Genomic DNA, 24,317 nt, shown 5'->3' with positions numbered 1-24,317 from the left:
AGCTGTGGGTCACCACCCACAGCCTATACGAGCGTGCAGTTTGATGGCCGCGATGGTCTTGACCATCGCGACCATCGAAACTGCGAGCCGGAGCCTGCGGTTGAGGTTTTCAACCGCAAGGCCCGGAGTGATTTTGGCTCTATCAGAGCCAAAATCACTCCCACTGACATCACTAGTGATGTCAGTGGGCCGGCTTCTGACGGTAGGCGTTCCCTTAGGAACGCCCCCGTCAGGGAGGCACGCCCACCAAAGGGGGCGTGCTGTCAATCAACATCGACAGCACACCCCCTTTGATCAGACACAATGAGCGAAGGAAAGTCCTTCGCTCGTCGCGTCTGGAGCATGCGCACGACGGAGCTCCCTCCGTCGTGCGCATGCTCAGTGCAGAACATCGACCCACTTGCGAGCGGACAGCCGCTCGCGAGTGGGTCTGAATCAGGCCCTTAATGTGTTATTTTCGCTTATCACGGCTATGTGCACCCGCAATCCTATTGCAAAAGTGGAGATGCAGCATTTGCGTGAAAGTTCTTTACGGTGTTAGCTGTGAAATGTATAGGTAGAAATGGGGAAATCAGCCTGTACCCCCCCAAAAAAGACAAACTGATAAAGGAGAACAATATAAAAGTGTATTAATGGCCCTAATAAAAGTATTTGGGGTTCTTAAATTGTGTCAAATGGCTGTTAGATGCATTTTTTTTTATAATAGTCAATTAATGATAGAAAGAAAGAGTTTTACTGCAAAATAAATGTTATTTTTAAATTGGAGATGCATAAAAATGCCCCGAAAGTAAATATTTGTGTCATTTAAATACACTTTTTAAAAAATTTCAATATTTGCCTCTAACACCGACCTGCAAATCTTAAAAACACCTGTTCCATTCATATAGCACCCCCAGATAACTGTCCTACATCAATTAACCCATTTTCCTGCCCTTTCTCACCGCAAAAATAACGTTATTGGCCAAATTAAACTAATTAAATTTTTTTGCGTAAATAGTCATTGAGGAAGGTTACCCAGTGGTTCAGAACCAAGTTCCCTTATTTTTTGCCAAAAATTGGGGGTTGGCCCAATTTTTCATCTTTTCAGGAGGTGGTGAAACTTTTTGCGTAAGTTTATCGCTATGGAGAATTCGAAACCGCTAAAAGTCACGGCTAATAGGAATACGCAAAATGTATAAATTAGAACGATAAGCATTTTTTCGCGGAAAAGTGGCTTATCTTGGCTAATTGAATACCTCCCTAAGTCTGTGGGTGTTAATTACATTATAACATTTTAATATACAATAGTGTGACTGCACTCAGAAATATCAACAGACCTTTGAGGGTCCTGTCTGTTAATGAATTTAGGCTTATTTAAATAATGAAAATGGCAATTAACTTTTATGATATTTAAAATATTGCTGCAACCCTGATAAGTATTTATTGCTTTACTAAAATTGCTTTTCTCAAGTGAATTTTCTGATGTACAACAAGAGTTGACTTTTGTGTAAAGCGTTTGCCACACTCGAAACAAGGAAACGGCTTCTCACCTGTGTGAATTCTCTTATGTTCAACAAGAGCCGATTTATCGGTAAAACATTTCCCGCACTCAGAGCATGGAAACGGCTTCTCTCCTGTGTGACTTCTTTGATGTTTAATAAACCCTGATTTCTTTGTAAAACATTTCCCACACTCAGAACAGGAAAACGGCTTCTCCCCTGTGTGATTTCTCTGGTGTTCAACAAGGACTGATTTCTGTCTAAAACATTTCCCACACTCAGAGCATGGAAATGGTTTCTCACCCGTGTGGGTTCTCTGATGTTTAACCAGAACAGATTTCTGTGTAAAACATTTCCCGCACTCCGAACATGGAAATGGTTTCTCTCCTGTGTGTATTCTCTGATGTTTTATTAAAACTGGTTTCTGTGTAAAACATTTCCCACACTCTGAACAGGGAAATGGTCTCTCACCGGTGTGACTTATCTGATGTCGAATAAGTTGTAATTTTAGTCTAAAACATTCCCCACACTCAGAACACTGAAACGGTTTGACAGCTGTGTGAATTCTCTGGTGTTTAACAAGATCGGATTTCTGTGTAAAACATTTCCCGCACTCAGAGCATGGGAATGGTTTCTCACCCGTGTGACTTCTCTGATGTTGAACAAGTACTGGTTTCTGCGTAAAAGACTTACCACACTCAGAACACGGAAATGGTTTCTCACCCGTGTGAGTTCTCTGGTGTCTATCAAAAGTTGATTGATGTATAAAGCATTTACCACATTCAGAACAGAATATTTTATCACCTTTCTCAGCTGTACTGTGTGCAGCAATACCAGATTTATCAGGAGAACATTCCTCATGAGATGGATCAGAGGATTTATCTGCACTGGGAGGTATTGGAGGTATTTTTTGGGCAATGGGATTTTCTCCTGGGGATTCTTGTGTAATGTTCTTATCTTCTATTTTAATACCTAAAGACAAAATTAGATATCTCTCATGGTTATTCCTGCTTTTGCATTGATTTTCTGGAAACACAATAAGTTAATGTAAATGGGGGAGAGGGGGAGTTTAATGGGTTGCAATATACACACAGCCATATCACCAAACACATACAGTAGACCCAACTAAAGTGACATGCATATTGTACATCCACTATGGACATTTCCACCCAAAATGTAGAGTGGGTGGGTAACATTTACCGAGCATCCACATTAAACAGCCAGCATCACACAGCAAGAAGCCTCATTAGTCAGATCCACCAACCAGACATAATGTCCATCCATACACAGCCCTCACGCACAAACTCTGGCACCTTGGAAACAGAGCAGACGTGGACTAATGCAGCCCAAAAAACAGCGCAAGAAATCAGAAGAAGTAGAGAAGGAAATAGCAACACCAAATGAAGTGTGAGAGAGAGCATCAGGACTCAGTAGGAAAATACAGCAGGATACAGAACAGGATACAGTAACAGATCAAAAAATGAAGTGAAAGTGCAAAATTTAAAAACACAGACTGGAGGGGAGCCATTGTCCAGTAATCGGAGTATAGTTATACTTGTGTGTGGAACAAACAAATAAGAGTTTTTGTGAAGTGTGTATTGTGAAGGGTTGAGTGTGGTCTTAGGGTTTGAATAATCAACTGCTATTTTGATGAGCATTGCAGTGTTGCTGAGCATAAATACATAATCAAATATTCAGTTATTATTACACAAGGAAGTTAATGTGTAATGTCAGATGTGGTAGTGCACATGGAGCATAAAAGGTAATGAAACATGTGTTAGTGCACGTGAAGGATCATGGTTAAAGTCACATAGAGTCTCATCCCAATGAGCATTGATTGAATCGGTATGTTGACATCCTTTGTACTGATGAATGAGAAACACCAGTGTGGGGAGGAGACTGGTCAGATCTCTAAGCTGGTAACACACAGTGACATGATGTGAGGAGGAGAGCAGGAGTATAATAGGATCTGATGGTTCCTGATGTATGAGATACACCAGAGAGTGTGGGGAGGAGACTGGTCAGATCTCTGGGCTGGTAACACACAGTGACATGATGTGAGGAGGAGAGCAGGAGTATAATAGGGGCTGATATCTCCTTGTGTAGGAGACACACCAGAGAGTGTGGGGAGGAGACTGGTCAGATCTCAGTGACATGATGTGAGGAGGAGAGCAGGAGTATTATAGGGGCTGATGGCTCCTGATGTATGAGATACACCAGAGAGTGTGGGGAGTAACACACTAGTAACACACAGTGACATGATGTGAGGAGGAGAGCAGGAGTCTAATAGGGACTGATGGTTCCTGATGTAAGAGATACACCAGAGAGTGTGTTTTGAGGAGAAAGGTCAGATCTGGGCTGGTAACACACAATGACATGATGTGAGGAGGACAGCAGTAGTATAATAGGGGCTGATGGCTCCTGATGTATGAGATACACCAGAGAGTGTGAGGAGGAGACTGGTCAGATCTCTGGGCTGGTAACACACAGTGACATGATGTGAGGAGGAGAGAAGGAGTATAATAGGGGCTGATGACTCCTGATGTATGAGATACACCAGAGAGTGTGGGGAGGAGACTGGTCAGATCTCTGGGCTGGTAACACACAGTGACATCATGTGAGGGGGAGAGCAGGAATATGATAGGGGTTTATGTAGAATAAGAGACAATTATAATGGCTGAAGAAGGAGAATATGTGACTCTGTTCTGTAATAAGTGCTTATTACTCACCTGTGCTGATATCTATAGGGATTTCCTCCTCCTTAGAGTGCAGATCACCCCTCACATACGTCTCTTCCTCTCCCTCAATAACTTCCACCTTAATATTATTTAGATCTTCACCCTAAACATTTGGTGAAACAATAAAATAACACTTTAATAATGTCTGATTTCAGTAATTGAGATTAGGCAGAAGAATATAAAAAATATCACACAGCTGCTCTACTGATTATATCATGAAAATTAATTTTGGTGAGACCCTAAATCCCACCTACCTGATCCTCTTGTGGGGTCCTGTGATTCTCCTCTGTACAATCCTGGGAATACAAAGGACAGGAACATCTCTCTGGGGTATCTCTGTTACTGGATCCATCTAGAGAAGATGCACAATGACTGTATACTTTATGTACATACACACATACATAGAGATAGCTAGATAGATATTTACCAGATGGACTGACACTCACATTACTTTGCAGAGGCTGCTTTGACCGGTGTCATTTAGAACAATTAATAACACAAACTGGCAAAAAAGGTGGCACTCAAGCACAATACATACAGTAACAGAAAGAGGTGGTTGCTGACATTTCAGAATTTAATCATTCTTACGTTATTAGCTCTGATGAAAGAATTATTAGATTCTGAAACGTCCCGTGACAGTATGTATTGTGCCCGAGTGCTGTCTCTAATTTACAGTCTATATATGAAACAATGTATCTCTAGAGTCTGCATATCTTCAGTAGTGTGGTGTGGTAATGCAGAACCATCGGGGAGGAAGCATGTACCCAGCCTCTCCCACCTTACTTCCGATCAAGGCATTCCGTATATCTCAGACCATTGTTTATCTGAAAAAGTCTCCCCTAAAACCGGTACCCACTGTCTAACACAATCCGGCAAAGGTATCAACTGATGAAAATCCAAAGTAGACCATAGATAAAGGTTTTATCCAATGCATTGGAAGTCAAAAGGTGTCTGGCGAGAAGAAGTCAAAAGGTGTCAGGTGCACACAGATATACAAGTGTCACATGTCAAATTAATCAGCGCAGTCTCCTGGTGCGTCCAAGTGAATCACATTGTGACAGACGCATTTTCGGGGAACAAAAAGGCGCCCAGCGCTAGCAGAGTGGCACGGTACCTGGCGGCTCACTCACGCCAGGCAAGCAGTGCTGCATGGCATACTGAGGCAAGATGTATAAGGACACATTTGTAGTTGTGGTATAAATTTAAGGACAATCATTTTAATTCACCTTTCCGAAATCTGTTCTTTAGGTTTTGAAGAGTTATTTATTGCATGTGTATTTTATTTGATTTTATCCTTTGATATTCATGTTTGTAGGTACTATTGTCATGACTTAATGCGATTAATAAATAAACGTTGGTTTTATTTTTAAGTCTGGTATACATGTTTATGACCTACGTAAGCCGGATTACTATTCACCATCTATATGATATTGTAATATGCGCCAGAATCTAACTACAACAATAACAGTGATTACTCACCTGTGCTGATACCTGTAGGGATTTCCTCCTCCTTACACTGCTGATTACCCCTCACATACGTCTCCTCTTCTCCATTTATAACTTCTATCTTAATGTCAGTCAGATATCCACCCTAAATAACCCACAAAACAATAAAAACACTTTAATAATGTCTGATTTTATCAATGGAGCGGAAACAATACGGCTTCTGTTCATAGCAAACAGTTAGAAGTCACTTTGGTATTAGGTGAAACCAAAGATCCCACCTACCTGATCCTTCTGTGGGCTCCTGTGATTCTCCTCTGCACAATCCTGTGTATAAAGAGGGCGGGGACATCTCTCTGGGGTATCTCTGTTACTGGGTCCATCTGTAGGAGACACACAATGACTGAGTACATTGTATATACGTGATTATCAGATGATGTGTATCTAGGTGACCCTCAACACAACTCTCCTTTTACAATAAATGAAAATCTCCTCTTACCCAGTGATGTGAGGGGCCAGTGATTCTCCAACATCATGTACCTGTACAGACCCCTGTGTTCCTCTATATACTCCTCCTCCTGCATGGAGAAATAGACAGTGACACCTTATAGGAACCTGAGACACACAATGATACAGTCCCTGGTGTTACTGTGTAATGTCCCATTCCCAGCAGTCACCTCTCCAGTCATCACCCAGACACATCTCCTGGTGTTACTGTATAATGTCCCATTCCCAACAGTCACCTCTCCAGTCATCACCCAGACACATCCCCTGGTGTTACTGTGTAATGTCCCATTCCCAGCAGTCACCTCTCCAGTCAGCGGCTGAATGAGCTTGTTGGCGAGTTCCAGGATCTTCTGGTCATTGTCTCTCTCATGTATCAGTGAGTGAGGTGGAGGCACCGTGATGGGGCTCTGGGTCCTGCGCAATCTTCCTGATACACAGGGACGGCTACTGGGTGTCTAACACTCACTGGATGTCTTCTTCAATACTGTGTAATCCTGTGTACTGAGACAGATATAAAAGAAGAGTAAATAAATAATTGGGCTTATGTGAGTTGCTAAGAGTTAGCTCCTATACAGAGCATACAGCAGTTAGCTCTCCTGCAGGATCTGCCATCTTCGATTATACACTCCAAATGGCCAGAAAAAGAGAACTTTCATGTGAAACTCGACAGTCTATTCTTGTTCTTAGAAATGAAGGCTATTCCATGCGAGAAATTGGCAAGAAACTGAACATTCCCTACAATGGTGTGTACTACTCTCTTCAGAGAACAGCACAAACAGACTCTAACCAGAGTAGAAAGAGAAGTGGGAGGCCCCGGTGCACAACTGTGCAAGAAGACAAGTACATTAGAGTCTCTAGTTTGAGAAATAGACGCCTCACAAGTCCTCAACTGGCAGCTTCATTAAATGGTACCCACAAAACTCCAGTGTCAACGTCTACAGTGAATAGGTGACTCCGGGATGCTGGCCTTCTAGGCATAGTGGTAAAGAAAAAGCCATGTCTGAGACTGGCCAATAAAAGGAAAAGATTAATATGGGTAAAAGAACACAGACATTGGACAGAGGAAGGTTGGAAAAAAGTGTTATGGACAGACGAATCGAAGTTTGAGGTGTTTGGATTTGTGAACATTTGTGAGACGCAGAACAAGTGAAAAGATGCTGGAAGAGTGCCTGACGCCATCTGTCAAGCATGGTGGAGGTAATGTGATGGTCTGGGGCTGTTTTGGTGCTGGTAAAGTGGGAGATTTGTACAAGGTAAAGGGATTTTGAATAAGGAAAGCTATCACTCCATTTTGCAACACCATGCCATACCTTGTGGACAGCGCTTGATTGGAGCCAATTTCCTCCTCGAACAGGACAATGACCCAAAGCACACCTCCAAATTATGCAAGAACTATTTAGGGAAGAAGCAGGCAGCTGGTATTCTTTCTGTAATGGAGTGGCCAGCGCAGTTACCAGATCTCAACCCCACTGAGTTGTTGTGGGAGCAGCTTGACCGTACGGTACGCAAGAAGTGCCCATCAAGCCAATCCAACTTGTGGGAGGTGCTTCAGGAAGCGTGGGGTGAAATTTCTTCAGATTACCTCAACAAATTAACAGCTAGAGTGCCAGAGGTCTGCAATGCTGTAATTGCTGCAAAAGGAGCATTCTTTGAGGAAAACAAAGTTTGAAGGACAAAATTATTATTTCAAATAAAAATCATTATTTCTAACCTTGCCAACGTCTTGACTATATGTTCTATTCATTTTGCAACTCATTTGATAAATAAAAGTCAGTTTTCATGTAAAACACGAAATTGTATGGGTGACCCCAAACTTTTGAACGGTAGTGTACATCCTATCAGTACCTGACCAATTGGCTCGCACAGGTTCAGAACTGCAGGTATTCTATGCTATACACTCAATTCACAAAAATATGGCCTGTCTGACTCTTGTGGGAACTCTTATAGTTTAAGGGTAATTTTTTTTATTATATCCCACTCATGTCCGGGTCTCATGGGCCAGTGACCAGTGGAAAGTGTGCATTATAATAATCCGATGACATATGAATTGTTCTTATGAATACACACTCAGATTTCTAGGTCCCTTGCTTACAGAGAATATACGGAAGACCAAGGGATGCACTAACCTGCAGCCATGACTTGCTCCTCTTCCCTGGCTCACAGGGATTCAACATCCAGATGTATATGACTGCTGGGATCCCGGCATAGCCCCTGACTGGGAAGAATGTTTGTTCTGAATAGAGATGTGGAATCATTGTACTCAGAAGGTTTACGGTAAATACTCACCTCAGTCGGGATCTTCATCTGCCGGCCTTCCGGCGTCGGTATTTCATCCGCCGGGCTTAGGTAATACATAACGATTCCTGAGATCATTGCCAAATTACACTGCCAGTAACTGCTCTATCAGACTATTCAGACACTAAGGAAAACGATGTAGAATAAGAAATACCTAGAGGTATATTTACTAAATTTCGATTTTTAATCGATTTAAAAAAAATTGATCAACATCGATGCAAGGTGTTTCTAGGGCTAAATAACATTTACTAATTCAGTAGAATCTGGATAAATGGGAAACCTCTATTACTGGGACTAATTGTGAGGCGGCATTTTTGCACCAAAAAAACCTGTTAGTGAGACTGATTTTTCAATCACCTCTATAACTGAGACAATTGCTGTTAGGACCTCTTTAAGTGAAATTAGTGCAGTTCATTAACCTCTATAAATGAGACAGTCGCCTTTAGAACCTCTTTAACTGGGAATAGTACAGGTTTTGACAAGTCTCTTTGTCTGGACCTGGACTTTGAGAACCTCTATAAGTGAGACAAACACTTCTTGAACCTGTATAAGTGAGAAACTAGATAAGTGAGATACCTCTTTAAGTGAGACTAAATGTGCCATCCCTTGAGATCCCACTTATCCAGGTTCGAGTGTACTTAAAAAAATAAAATTGTTAGTAAATGTATTTACGAACAGACAATTTTTTATTTCAATTTTTTTTAAGTATTAGTAAATATGATTTAACCCCAAGAAACACAGCATCGATGTTGATCAATTTTTTATCGATTTTAAAGTGATTAAAAATAAACCTTTAGTAAATATACCCCCTACTGGCTGAGTACTGTAGTGCCACATTAATACTAACCATAGTGTACTATATAGAAAAAAGAAAACAACAGCTGTAGGCTATTCTGAACAAAAAATGATTTATATTCAACTACATGGAGGGAAAAATCTAAAAAGGCCACCCATATATATAGTGGGTTACTATTGCGCCTGACCTTCCCTACATATGTGCGTACATTTAATAAAGGAGATACTGTACCTATGCACATATACCACACTGACAGTAAATGGATTCACAATTAGGTGCAATTTATCACTCTGGTCAAAACTCATTAGGAGCTGAAATAATAATATTGTTCTCCTTCTGAGGGCGGTATTCAATTGTTTTAGCGCGCCCCGACTAAAGTGACAGGAGATCGCAGGGCACTATTCAATTGTTGCTGTTTTTCGCGCTGATCGCACCCAAAGTGGTCGGGTTTAGCATCGTAAAACAGCTACCCCCGACAAAAGTGCTGGGCACGATCAGGAAAAGTGATGTTTGGGCGCCCAAACATGTCACTTTTCGCCCATTTCAGCTCGCACCCCCCTGGGGCTGCGAGCTGAAATGGTGCACCAGCAGCTGATCACGCCCAACATGAGAAACAATTGAAAAGCTCCTGTCGGGCACGTACAGGGGCACAACAATTGAATACCTCCCTGGGAAATAAAAAAAAATTAAAAAAAGTATTTTTTCATTATTTCTCTATAATTCCCTGTGTCACATGATACCTCTTGTTCTACCTGATATACAATACTAAGAACTGGTTAACCTGTATCACATGTGGACTAGTGTTCACTCTAGCACCCTGCCCCTGTCATGACTCGTGCAGTTCCTCTTTCCTGCCTGGGGGTGTCGCTCTCTGCCCTGGTGGTTCTAGCACACTGTGGTCTGTATCTCAGCAGTTTGTTGCATCAGCTGAGTGTGCTAGAAGCACCAGAGCAGAGAGAGCGACACCCCAGGCAGGAAAGAGGAACTGCACGGGTTGTGACAGGTGCAGGATGCTAGAACGAACACTAGGGGACTAACCGTCACCAGCAGCAACTACTGCGTTATACATCTAATCAACATTACTCACGCACTGGCTGGCTATCTGGTGAACTACTGCTCCCAGCAAGTTCCGCATGCATCACTGTGAAATTTCACACTAATCCCTGCTGTCTCCACCATCTCTTTTACAGATAGAAACCTTATACGGACAGTCACTACCCAGTCACATATAGACCTGGGTCTACATTTAACCGACTCACATTCCATGCATACAGACCCCATATCCCATCACTGCGCATGAATACAGCCTCATATATACAGATGGTTAGGTCTAGACTATACAAGGCTGATGGACCTGTGACGTCACACCCACGTGACCTGGCCTGAAAGGGGGAGGGGCGGGGATGCTAACAGGGGACCAAAAGTGTCCCCTCGCGGGCTCGCCGCGCTTCGGGCACGGTGGCCCGCTGCGCTAGCCACAAATATTTATTCCCCCTCTATGCCCTAGTGGATGGTAACGCAGGAGCGGTCCAGCCTCCTGCAGCGGTCACGTGGTGGATACGTCACAGAGGTCCTTTAGCCACATAGGAAATAGCAGCAACCATATACAGATCTGGGCACCCAATAGATATACAGCTTCATGTACAGCAAATAGACTCCTATACCCACAAAAAAACCTGCATTAAAGCCTACTATATGCTGTCCTGGGCCCCCCTCATGCACCTACTCCACACAATTTCATTGCACAGCATTACATACACAGTAATAATAATAGTACAGTACCAGGACAGGACAGTTTTGGGATGTCAGTCTGATAAGGATGGATGAATAATAATGCCCACAGTCCACAACAAAATGTCCGCCGCTTTTATTTCCAGTAGCTACATGGCTGGGGACATAATTTTGCAGTAATGATAAACAAGAAAATGGCCGCCGCCCTTATCAGATACTTTTTTATTTTCCCGGTGATAAGATACTATGAGACCCGTAGCAGCTATTAAAATAAACACTCGGTAACAACACACACCACACATGTCTTAAGTGCAAGTAGGCGGCCATTTTCCCTTATACCAGAACAGCTGCATTATGTCCCTAGCCGTGCATTAACTATAGGAGCGGCGGCCATTTTCTTGTAGTCAAAACTTTCCTCCGAGTCCTGACTCCAGACATCACTCCCCGGTCCCTGCAGCCTTGTTGGACTCCGGAGTGCCGGTGTTTTTAGGTGCCATACTAGGTATGTATTTTTATTATCGATGCCATTACTAATATTATTATTATAATATATATAAAGATGGAATGCTGGGCTGTTATTGGGGGTATGGGACTGTGGGGTCTATTTACTAAGCCTTGGATGGAAATAAAGTACCAACCAACCAGCTCCTAACTCATTTTTCAAACACAGCCTGTGACATGGCAGTTAGGAACTGATTGGCTGGTACTTTATCTCCATCCACTTTATCTCCATCCAAGGCTTAGTAAATAGACCCCTTATATATGAAGCTATGAAAGTATGTATGAATTCTATATGTATGAGGCTGTAATGCTAGCAGGGCAGGCGCTAGGCTGTGCTGCACCCAGCGCAGTACGGTGTTGCCGCCCCTTCCCTCCTCCGCTCCCTCCCCCCTGAGCTTAAATATATCCCATAGCGCTGGGAGGGAGGTAGGCGTTTCCTGCGCCCTCCGGAAACAGTAGCGCTCCGGGCGACGGACCGGCTTGCCCGTGCCTGGAGCCGCTACTGAATGCTAGGCAGTGGGTTTGGAGCTGCAGGTGTTGGACTACAGGTCTGTATATGTATTAGGCTATAACGTGAGCCAAGGCGCAGCCAAATGACGCTGTAGCAGGAGTAGGGGGGGAGGTGGGTGCCGGGTGGCCGCAAATAAAGTGGGATGGGCCAGACCGTCCTATCTTTCTCCACTATGCTCCCTTGTTAGCCAGTCCATCATTGACAGCGGGGGTAGGGATGGACATCGGAAGCCTGGGCTTCTGACCTAGCCATCATATCAAAACCATTCGATGGTATAATCTTCGATGGTTACTATGTGCGCAGAAGCATTCGGAGCTACGCACATAAACAGAGCTGCGGACACCCCTGCCAGGTGTCTGCAGCTGAAAGTTGTCAGACGCCTGATGGGCATTAAAAAACTTAATCCGATGCCTGTCCGATTTTACCCGCATCGCTAACCGCAATGCACCAAAAAAATATCGATCGTTATTATTTTAATGTTTGTTTTCTCTATTAAATACAGACATGGAACCGAACGACCAATGCGGGACTGCCGATTGGCCATCCCTAGGCCAGGCATTCTCAAGCAGGATTTCCAGGAGAGACAGCCTGCAACAGCATCTCAGCAGGGGTTCCCTGAGGAAATGACCATAGAAGCAGCTCCGATAGCGGTGCACACATGAAATACTTACAGCGCCAGCACGCAGATCATTTGTGAGTGGTCAGGATTCGGAGACGCTGCCATTGCAAAGGTAAGTACCACGTGTCTTGGCTAAAGATGGGAACTGATTGAGTATGCAGGAGAAATGCATAAAATGTGTGATGGTGCCTGGGCACTGCGTACATGTATTTGGAAGAATAGAATAAAATGAGTGCTTGGGAGTTAATAACATCCACCACAGTTTGAGACTTTCACAGAAAGTGAATGAGGGGTATTTAACACTGTTAATAAATGTATCACCTAATTTGGCAGCAGCCTTTTACAGCATAAGTAGTGTTCAATCTAGCGCCCTGCACCTGTCACAACCCGTGCAGTTCCTCTTTCCTGCCTGGGGTGTCGCTCTCTGGTGCTTCAAGCCCACTCTGGCCTGTTCCTCAGCAGTTTGTTGCATCAGATGAGTGTGCTAGAAGCACCAGATCAGAGAGCGACACCCCAGGCAGGAAAGAGGAACTGCCTCTCTGAATCAGGCCTATTGTGCATTCATCCCCTACCAAAAGATCGCTCGCCTGTAATAAATTGTCCTGTCCGATAGTCACAGTAGCAGCTACACAGGGCCCATCTTCTGCCCGATGCTGCCCCAGCTCACCAGGCGGCCATCAGGCTGGTGCACACGGGACCTAACATGCACAGCGTGCGCCTGCTACCTGCATTTAACTTATTAGCCGTTTTGATTATTGGGGCATTAATGTTAATTTGCAGCATGGGACAATAAACGTCTCAATGGTATTGTATGGGGAGGGCGGGGTCAGAATCTATAAGAGTTTTTTTTTTTTAATCTCTGCAGTATGGTAGGTCTAATTCGGGCAACAGCATGATGACATCATTGTCATAAGCCTCTGATTTTTAGAAAACACTAGTTTATTGGACCCTTGTCACTCCAGTCTCTGCCCCTGCTCCTTCCTCCACTCTGACCCCCGACCCTCTCTCATTTGCTCTGACGCCGCCACTCCCCTCCCAACCTGTTTCTCCCCCCCCCCCCCTGCTCCCCATTCCCTGCAGCCAGTCCTCCTCTCAGAAATCTGTCATATCTACTTTACAGTGGGTTCCACTGCACACGAATTGGAAAGATGGACCAGACCGTACATATTATGTAACGCAGTGTGTATATAACTATGTAAGCAAAACATGATCTATTTATATTATGCTTGTGACGTATATTTTTGCTTGTGATTTTGTTCATTTTAAGGGGCCTATAAACTAGCCGACCTGAAAGACTCAACGACTTGCGTTCAGACCTTCAGGTCGACCAAGATGCGGTGCCCGCACTGAATAGCGTTCACTGAACGTCATTCAGTGCAGGAGCCCGAACTCCTATCTCTGAACATGCCGAACCTGACGATCGTCGTCAGGTTGACGGGCATGTTCAGTAGATAGCTGGGGTCGGCAAGGACCCAGCGTGCACGCGCATCGCTGGTCTTTGCCGGCTATCCATTACACAACTTCCTGTACGATGCGACCAAAACCTCCTGGTTTTGGTCGGATCGTGCAAAGTCGTGTAATGGATAGGCCCCTTAAGAGAGCTCTGTCTTGGTTAGATATATGATTTATGTCATTCTTAGGTAAAAGCCTGCATCCTGTATAGTCAGTAACTCAATAACATTATTTACATAGCTGATATATACACCAATAATTGTATGTACATTACACAGTGTTATTCTGTCAGTGATGACATTATGCTGAGTGTGAGGCTGGGTATGATAAGAAATGACCTAATGCAGATCCCTCATCTCTCATCAGGTTACAGAGATGTCGCCTGACCTCCTCCTGCTGTGATGATCTCCGCTCTGTTATTACTACAAACCGCTCTCTGACCAGACTGGACCTCTCAGTCTGGAATAAAACTTCTGTGTGAGGGACTAAGATATCCAGCCTATAGAATCTTCCGTAAGACCTGGCTAAGTATTATATATGTTTTCTTAGTACAAGCCATAGATCACACAGGGTACAAATCACAAAAAAAGGAGAACAATGTGAGACTATTAAGGTGCACACTAAGACACAAGGAAATTATTTTTACAAAATAATAAAACTTAACTTTTATTTCTTATATAAAACATCTATTAATGTTGACATATTGTTATTTCTTTTAATTAAAAGCAAAGAAAGAAGTGCTATAGTATGAAAAAGTGTTTTAAAATCAGTCAGATCGTTCCACTGAGTCACAGTCGGACAATATTCTTGGCTCTTATATTTATGCTAGCTATTTAATGCATGCTGTCATGTAAAAGTAATTCTGTGTAGTTACAAAATGAAATGAAAATATATGTTCCTGCTAGTTAAACAGTGGCATGTAATGGCAACATAGTAAATATCTTTATACACAGAATAGTCTTATAACAGTTAGAAAGAGCAACTGCAACAGTGTAAGCTGATTATTGCTTCACTGTTGCTCTGATCCACAGTTCATGTGTGTTATAGCAAATTGTTAGTATATATTCATGCAGCACGTCCGCATTTCTATTAAGCAATCTTCTCGAATTCCTATTTTAGGGACTCATATCTGTGTTGGTAGAGGGTATGTTCCAAAAAACTTATATGGGTATAATTCTTTATTATTTATAGTTTTCCTATCCATTCCACAACACTTATTCATGTGCCCCAAGTATTTAAATTCACAAGATTTATTCAAATATTTATACACAGATATACTTAGTCTATTGTGCACTATTAATGTGTGAAGATATATAGGAGTTCTTATATTAGTATATGCTCTTAATATAACCACACTGACTTCATATAGGTATTAATGATAGAACACACACATAATTGGGTATATATCATAGAGTAGTATTTCATTGTCATTAAGGCATGAGCGCTTATGTATGCTAGACACGCATACCAATAAATGCTGTCATTAGTGTGTTTAATTAATCAGCCGTCTAAAGTTTCTCCGACCACGCGCCAGCCTCGGTGCCGTGGTAGTTCAGATGCGCTGATACTATATAGTGGAGACTGAGAGTAGAGTGAGCCGCAGCCTCATTATTTTACATTGGTCATATGAAATACTCTGATCGTACACTAGCATGGACGCCAGGATTTACAGGCGCGCTAGCACTGTGGACCACCCAGACTGTGACTCCATGGTCAGAAATGACAATAGCCAATACGTATTTCGCCGGATGTCCGGCTTCTTCAGGGCAAGCCGAGCGGGTCCCTTGATATGGTTTAAATACTTTGTGTTTAGATACCGTTGCTAGGGGGTGTGTTTTATGGATCTCTTTCTATTTTCTTCCTCAATAAAGGATAATTCTTTCTTGTCGTATTTATTCCATTGCTATATGATAGTTATAGATTCCCAGAGATTAATAGGTATTGTTTTAAATTGTTTATAATTCAACTGATAAAATAATTATAAGTTTCCAAAGATAAATAGGGATAGTATCTATATAGGTTGTATGGTCATCCATTATTACAGATATGATGGGCATTTCACAATATCATGTATAAACATGTAAATTGCAAATAAATCATTATATTTCACTGTATAAATATGCTCCCACGCTTTTTCCTTATTTAATAAGATATGTATAGGAAGATATATTATTTTTATTATTGATATATTTTATCTATCAAAAAAATATTTAATATCATGTGAAAAATAAAAAGTAAAAATTGTAAAGGTGAAAGGTTGTATAAAAATATTAACTAATATAATAATGTGATATTCAGAGTGTCAGTAATCTGGCACATTTAATAGTGTTGTGAGTGGACAAGTTATTCATTGAAATTAAATATACAAATATAAATATTAATAGTAAATATGAATTCAGTGCATAGATAAATGAGAATAAAATGAAATTATATATTCGTGTCATCTAATCCCTATCTTTGTGATTAATCTGACACTTTTGTGACTTGGTATAAAAGAATGAATTGAAAGGTGAGTGCAATCTGGAAATATCTAAAAGTGATTAGTGTATTATTTAAAAAATATATAGATAATAATTGATGATAATTTATTTCCTTAGGAAAAATTATATTAATAAAAAACCTATAAGGATTATTATAATGTAAGATTTGAATAATTTATTTCAAAACACCTATATATTCCCATTTCATTGTTATATCAGATCTTGAGATATGTCAAAAACATAGAAGCCATCATTTATTTATTTGACTACTCAAGGAAAACTGTATAATTATTATTTTCGTTTAAACCTTTGGGGATGATTGTGTCCATCATATATATCATTCTTGTTTCTCTTTGTTCCAATTTTTTCCTTAGATCTCCTCCTCTGATCCCCAAGCGAATCCTTTCCATTCCGAAGGCCTTTAGATGTTTTGGATTTCCTCCATGTTCTTTAAGGAAGTGTCGAGCAATGCTGGTAAGTTGTTTCATCCTTGTCTTATCTTTTTCTGCATTCCTGATGTTTCCTGCATGTTCTAAAATTCTTTGTTTTAACTTTCCATAGCATGTTTTTAACGACCAATTGGAAAAATACACCAAACATATTAATTCATGGCATCGCTATATTGACGATCTATTAATAATTTGGGAAGGACCACAAGAATTATTTAAGAACTTCATAGGAGAACTAAACAACAATCCCTTCAATCTCAGGTTGACAATGGAGATGAGTCAGGAACAAATTACTTTCTCGGATCTTACTATAAGAATTACAGGATCAAGTAATATAGAAACAGACATATTTAGGAAACCAACGGCCACTAATAACATCTTGCACTTTGGAAGCTCCCATCATCTAACCACCAAAAATGGCATCCCCAAGGGAGAGATGCTTAGAATACGCAGAAACTGTTCAGAGATGAAAATTTTCGAAATAAGAGCAAAAGAACTTGAAGAACATCTACTGGATAGGGGCTACAGTAAACGGAGCATCAAAAAGGCATTAAAGGAGGCGAAACAGAAAGATAGAAAGGATTTGCTGACTCCAAAAAATAAAGATGACAAATTTGGAGAGGGAAAAACCAGATTTATAGGAACGTACTGTAACCAATGGAAAGAGATTCGCGATGTACTCCAGCGACACTGGCATGTTTTATTAACGGATGAAGAACTAGCCAAACAAATAGGAGATAAAGTGAATATTAGCTGGAGGAAATCACAAAATATTGGTGATATACTGGTACATAGCCATTTTTCCAACGGAAAAAAGAAAGAGAATTTTGAAGGAAGTTTCCCCTGTGGTCACTGACAGATATGATAACATCAACAAGATAAAAGAATACATCAATTGTGACACACAAGGAGTCATATACTGTTTAGAATGTGAATGTCACAAAAAATACATAGGGATGACCAGTAGAAAGTTAAAACAAAGAATTTTAGAACATGCAAGAAACATCAGGAATGCAGAAAAAGATAAGACAAGGATGAAACAATTTACCAGCATTGCTCGACACTTCCTTAAAGAACATGGAGGAAATACAAAACATCTAAAGGCCTTCGGAATGGAAAGGATTCGCTTGGGGATCAGAGGAGGAGATCTAAGGAAAAAATTGGAACAAAGAGAAACAAGAATGATATATATGATGGACACAATCATCCCCAAAGGTTTAAATGAAAATAATAATTATACAGTTTTCCTTGAGTAGTCAAATAAATAAATGATGGCTTCTATGTTTTTGACATATCTCAAGATCTGATATAACAATGAAATGGGAATATATAGGTGTTTTGAAATAAATTATTCAAATCTTACATTATAATAATCCTTATAGGTTTTTTATTAATATCATTTTTCCTAAGGAAATAAATTATCATCAATTATTATCTATATATTTTTTAAATAATACACTAATCACTTTTAGATATTTCCAGATGGCACTCACCTTTCAATTAATTCTTTTATACCAAGTCACGAAGGTGTCAGATTAATCACAAAGATAGGGATTAGATGACACGAATATATATTTTCATTTTATTCTCATTTATCTATGCACTGACTTCATATTTACTATTAATATTTATATTTGTATATTTAATTTCAATGAATAACTTGTCCACTCACAACACTATTAAATGTGCCAGATTACTGACACTCTGAATATCACATTATTATATTAGTTAATATTTTTATACAACCTTTCACCTTTACAATTTTAACTTTTTATTTTTCACATGATATTAAATATTTTTTGATAGATAAAATATATCAATAATAAAAATAATATATCTTCCTATACATATCTTATTAAATAAGGAAAAAGCGTGGGAGCATATTTATACAGTGAAATATAATGATTGATTTGCAATTTACATGTTTATACATGATATTGTGAAATGCCCATCATATCTGTAATGATGGATGACCATACAACCTATATAGATACTATCCCTATTTATCTTTGGAAACTTATAATTATTTTATCAGTTGAATTATAAACAATTTAAAACAATACCTATTAATCTCTGGGAATCTAGAACTATCATATAGCAATGGAATAAATACGATAAGAAAGAATTATTCTTTATTGAGGAAGAAAATAGAAAGAGATCCATAAAACACACCCCCTAGCAACGGTATCTAAACACAAAGTATTTAAACCATATCAAGGGACCCGCTCGGCTTGCCCTGAAGAAGCCGGACATCCGGCGAAATACGTATTGGCTATTGTCATTTCTGACCACGGAGTCAGTCTGGGTGGTCCACAGTGCTAGCGCGCCTGTAAATCCTGGCGTCCATGCTAGTGTACGATCAGAGTACTTCATATGACAAATGTAAAATAATGAGGCTGCGGCTCACTCTACTCTCAGTCTCCACTATATAGTATCAGCGCATCTGACTACCACGGCACCGAGGCTGGCGCGTGGTCGGAGAAACTTTAGACGGCTGATTAATTAAACACACTAATGACAGCATTTATTGGTATGCGTGTCTAGCATACATAAGCGCTCATGCCTTAATGACAACGAAATACTACTCTATGATATATACCCAATTATGTGTGTGTTCTATCATTAATACCTATATGAAGTCAGTGTGGTTATATTAAGAGCATATACTAGTATAAAAATTCCTATATATCTTCACACATTAATAGTGCACAATAGACTAAGTATATCTGTGTATAAATATTTGAATAAATCATGTGAATTTAAATACTTGGGGCACATGAATAAGTGTTGTGGAATGGATAGGAAAACTATAAATAATAAAGAATTATACCCATATAAGTTTTTTGGAACATACCCTCTACCAACACAGATATGAGTCCCTAAAATAGGAATTCGAGAAGATTGCTTAATAGAAATGCGGACGTGCTGCATGAATATATACTAACAATTTGCTATAACACACATGAACTGTGGATCAGAGCAACAGTGAAGCAATAATCAGCTTACACTGTTGCAGTTGCTCTTTCTAACTGTTATAAGACTATTCTGTGTATAAAGATATTTACTATGTTGCCATTACATGCCACTGTTTAACTAGCAGGAACATATATTTTCATTTCATTTTGTAACTACACAGAATTACTTTTACATGACAGCATGCATTAAATAGCTAGCATAAATATAAGAGCCAAGAATAATGTCCGACTGTGACTCAGTGGAACGATCTGACTGATTTTAAAACACTTTTTCATACTATAGCACTTCTTTCTTTGCTTTTAATTAAAAGAAATAACAATATGTCAACATTAATAGATATGTTTTATATAAGAAATAAAAGTTAAGTTTTATTATTTTGTAAAAATAATTTCCTTGTGTCTTAGTGTGCACCTTAATAGTCTCACATTGTTCTCCTTTTTTTGATTTAATATTATACCTATTTAGTGAGCAAGGTGGCACCACTTCCCCCACATTTGAATATGTGAAAGACTATACATAGAACGTATTACTGGTGTAATATCAACTATTATATATGAATAGGGGACTTAAGACTAATATATAAAATTCTGTGCAGGAATTCACATAAACTTTCTTCTGAAAGGGTACAAATCACACAACAATTACATATGATAATTTATTTTTATGTCCTCTGAGTATATATATTTCATTACTTCACTGCAGAGCCCATTTTGGCTTTTTCTCAGAAGACCTTGGCATTTTGGAAAATATCCATAGTTTGCTCATTTCTCCTCCCACAGCATACCCCAAAATAGGCAATCAAGTATTTATTTTTAGTATCATTGCAATTGCAAGAATGTGAAGTAAGTCTTGGGGGCATATGTAATAGCCTGCACATTCTGCTAATGCAACAAACTGCTGAGATACAGACCAGAGTGTGCTGGAAGCAGAGAGCGACACCCCAGGCAGGAGGAACTGCACAAGTCGTGACAGGTGCAGGGTGCTAGAATGAACACTATATAGCCCCTGGAATGAATCTCATAAAAGGTGTTGGAATAATATGGTAGCTCAACAAGGCATATACGGCTTTGAAAAGTAGACAACCTACCGCATGAAATGTGTTTATTGTTGTCAGTATAGGAGAGATCTGGGCATTAGAACCCCCCGTCTCTAGACTTCTTAATGCTTTTCATAGCATAGAGTATTCTAGTCTAGTGATTACCAGAAAATAACTACAAAGGGGGCATATCCCCTCTTCCAACGAAAATAACGACTAAGGGGTAAATTTACTAAAGTGAGAGTTTTTAGAAGTTGTAATGTTGCCCATAGCAACCAATCAGATTCTACTTAACATTTAACTAGCACCTTCTAGAAGATAATAGAATTGGTTGCTATGGGCAACATCTCCACTTTTTTTTTTTTAAATGTTCTTTTTATTGAAACACCGTATAAAATATACAGATAAACATTATAAAAAAATAAAATCAATATTTGTTACATATCAAGGCCCGTATTCAATTTGAGGGGAAAAGTCCAGACTTTTCGCCTGCTGGACTTTTTGCCTCCTTTGCCTGTTTTCCAGGCGGAAAAGTATCGCGCGCGTGCCCGCTATTCCCCGTATTCAATTCCAAAGTAGGCGAAATCGGGAAGAGGCGAAAAATTGGATCGGCGAAAAAATAGGGGAATTTTCGGGAAATAATTGTAGGACCCCCCTAAAGATGTCCAGACCTCGATGATCACTATGGGTACCCCCGTTTTTGCATGCAGAAGAAAGTCGGCTTTTTAAATAGATGCGACAGGTGGTTATTTTTCCCGACATTGAAGAAGTGATGCAGAAGAGCACTTAGGGTTTTTGTTTTTAAAAGTGGTCCCATCAAATTTGGGGTACATGAAAATGGGGGTAAGCATATTTTTAAGTCCCTAAAGGTAATTTTTAAAATTCTTCAAAAATACACATGCCGCTACTCTGCACAATGAAAAAAACACCTGCCACATACTTGGGGACCCCACCACAATTAATTTAGTTAGTTTAGCATTTTTTATTTATTTATTTTTTTTTTCACCCCAAAATGTTAAATAATTTTTTTGGGGTGTCGCAATTTTTTTTTTTCTTGGCACATTTCGTTTTAAAAGGGCATTCCCAAGGGTGCAGGCTATTTTTTTTTTTTAAGCCTGCACCCCTAAACCCCAAATCTGCACTTTTTTTCATAATTGAAAAATGATCCCTGTTTTTTTTAAATGACCTTTCACCACATTTACGGGAAAAAAAACGGAATTTTCGGGAAATATGCCTGGGACCCCCCTAAAGATGTCCAGACATGGGGGATCAATATCGGTACCCCCCATTTTTGCCTGCTGAAGGAAGTCGGGGTTTGTAATAGCCGCGCAAGGTGCAAATTTGGGGTACATGAAAATGGGGGTAAGCATTTTTTTAAGTCCCTTCAGTTATTTAAAAAAATCAGCAAAATTGCACCTGTCGCTTGTCCCCACAATGAAGAAAACACCTGCCGCATACATGGGGACCCTACTTGAATTAATTTAGATAGTTTGGCACTTTGTTCCCCTATTGTTATTTTTTTTTTTAACCCCCAAAATTAAACATAACTTTTTTGGGGTCTCCAGAATATTTTTACACTTTTTTTGACGCAGTGTACCTTTAGGGGACTGTCTTAAAGCTGCACGAGGGTTCCCGCAATGTTGTACCCCAAAACCGCAATTCTGCACTTTTTTTCCGCCTGCTATTCAGAGGCGAAACTGTTCCGCCTATTACATTGCATTGACTTTCCGCCTAGGCGGAAAGTCTTCTAAATTGAATACGGAGGAAACTCAAAACAGGCGAAAATGACGTCATCTGTGAAAAAGTATCGCGGAAACAGACTTTTTGCCTCAAATTGAATATGGGCCCAAATCGGTAACTGGAAACAGAATCAATAACAAAATAATCTTAAATAACATCTCCACTTTTAAAAACGCTCATTTTAGTAAATTTACCCCTGAGTGTGCAGGTGCCAGGATGGGGGACATTGGTCATGTTAACTGCGACTGCTTGTAAAATAGCACACTCCCCTAACAGTTCTGAGACGCCTACCGGAGCCATGGCAAACGGCATCGTAACTGCGTACACATTCGAAGCCCACACGCAACGATAATCGACCATGTGAGTAACCCAACGGTCCCACAGCATGGGCATCTGGACTGAGACGCTGGAGCTATCTTATGTGCGTAGGGGATAGCAATCGCCGCCTACTGCGACCCCCCCCACAAACGGCACCGACCCTACGATTTGCCAACCACTCCCCCATTTCCCCTTAGAAACTGTTCCTCCCTGTCAATCACACTGCGATCCGTGAAGGTATGGGTTCGGGATCGCAGAAGGGGCTTCACTGATAATAATTGTGTGAGAAATCGGAACAGCATACATCTCTGTATCAGGCCCTACATAAAAAAAATAATATTTTTAACACATAATATTAATATCTATTTTAATATTGATCATCGATAATCAGACCATCGCAACTTTGCATTTCCCTGGCGGCTGCTCTGCTGAGCCATGAATATTCCGGGTATACACTGGGAGTCTGAGAGCTCCTCCTCTTTGCAGCCACCAGGGGGGGTGTCACTGGGATGCCCGATCAGCAGTGATTGGCTGCACGGCAAACACTGGTAGAGTGTGCACGAAGGTCCCTCTACTATTGGCAGCTGCTAGAATATTATCTTCCGGGAGCCGCCCAGTGGGCGTTTCTGACTGGTCGTATTGTTTGCGACAGTATCAGGGAACGCCCAACTAGGCAAGTGGCAAAGGCATTTCTTATAACTATACGCCTCTTCTGTAGAATATGTTTGGACTGGTAATACATCATAATTGTTGGTTTCTTGAAGGTTTTGTCGTGAGATGTGTGATTATCTAGGAAGTTGCATGGGTCGCTCCCATGGGCCTTGTAGTTGAGACTCATAGGCCTAACAGCTGGGTTTCCTTGTCTATGGTTGTTGTTGTAGAAGACAAACGGTTTGGAAGGTTGTATAGAAATATGTCTCTTTATGTCATCCTATGGTTGACCTTTGTTCAAAGCTGCTGATCTTTACAGCAGTTTTGAACAAATTGGACAAATTACAGTGCGTGTGTGTTGGGGAAAGAATAAATGGCATGACATAATTTGACATAACTATATTATATAATATAGTTACATTTATCTCTATATGTTTACAGATCAACATGAACAGCCTACTCGTCTCCTCTCCAAATGATACAAAGATACGTACTTGGAAAGGGAAGAGAGGGGATTAGATGGGGAATAAAACAAAAATCTAAATTTCTAAAATCTAGGGATTTTTTGAATGGTAAGTTTTAAGGATACGATAGTA

General features: G+C 40.4%; 1 protein-coding gene and 1 long non-coding RNA gene across 3 annotated transcripts in view; one reads left to right on the top strand and one right to left on the bottom strand.

Moving 5' to 3' along the window:
- LOC148508039 (uncharacterized) overlaps window positions 1-24,317 on the bottom strand; it is a 171,308-nt gene that overhangs the window by 46,013 nt on the left and 100,978 nt on the right. The window contains 1 exon segment of the mRNA XM_088445157.1: window positions 1,441-2,221. Coding sequence (XP_088301283.1) covers window positions 1,441-2,221 — 781 coding nt within the window.
- On the top strand, window positions 12,594-24,261 carry LOC148508042 (uncharacterized). 2 transcript variants are annotated; one of them, XR_015869646.1, is made up of 3 exons: window positions 12,594-12,731; window positions 14,438-14,584; window positions 24,163-24,261. It is a non-coding gene; the product is annotated as an uncharacterized LOC148508042 (long non-coding RNA). The 2 variants fall into 2 exon arrangements; XR_015869647.1 differs by lacking the exon at window positions 12,594-12,731 and adding an exon at window positions 13,738-13,814.

Source organism: Taudactylus pleione, unplaced genomic scaffold (assembly GCF_031769625.1).
Source record: "Taudactylus pleione unplaced genomic scaffold, aTauple2 ptg000377l, whole genome shotgun sequence".
Classification (NCBI taxonomy): Eukaryota; Metazoa; Chordata; class Amphibia; order Anura; family Myobatrachidae; genus Taudactylus; species Taudactylus pleione.
Note: the sequence above shows the minus strand (reverse complement) of the source record. Positions and strands in the feature narration are given on the sequence as shown.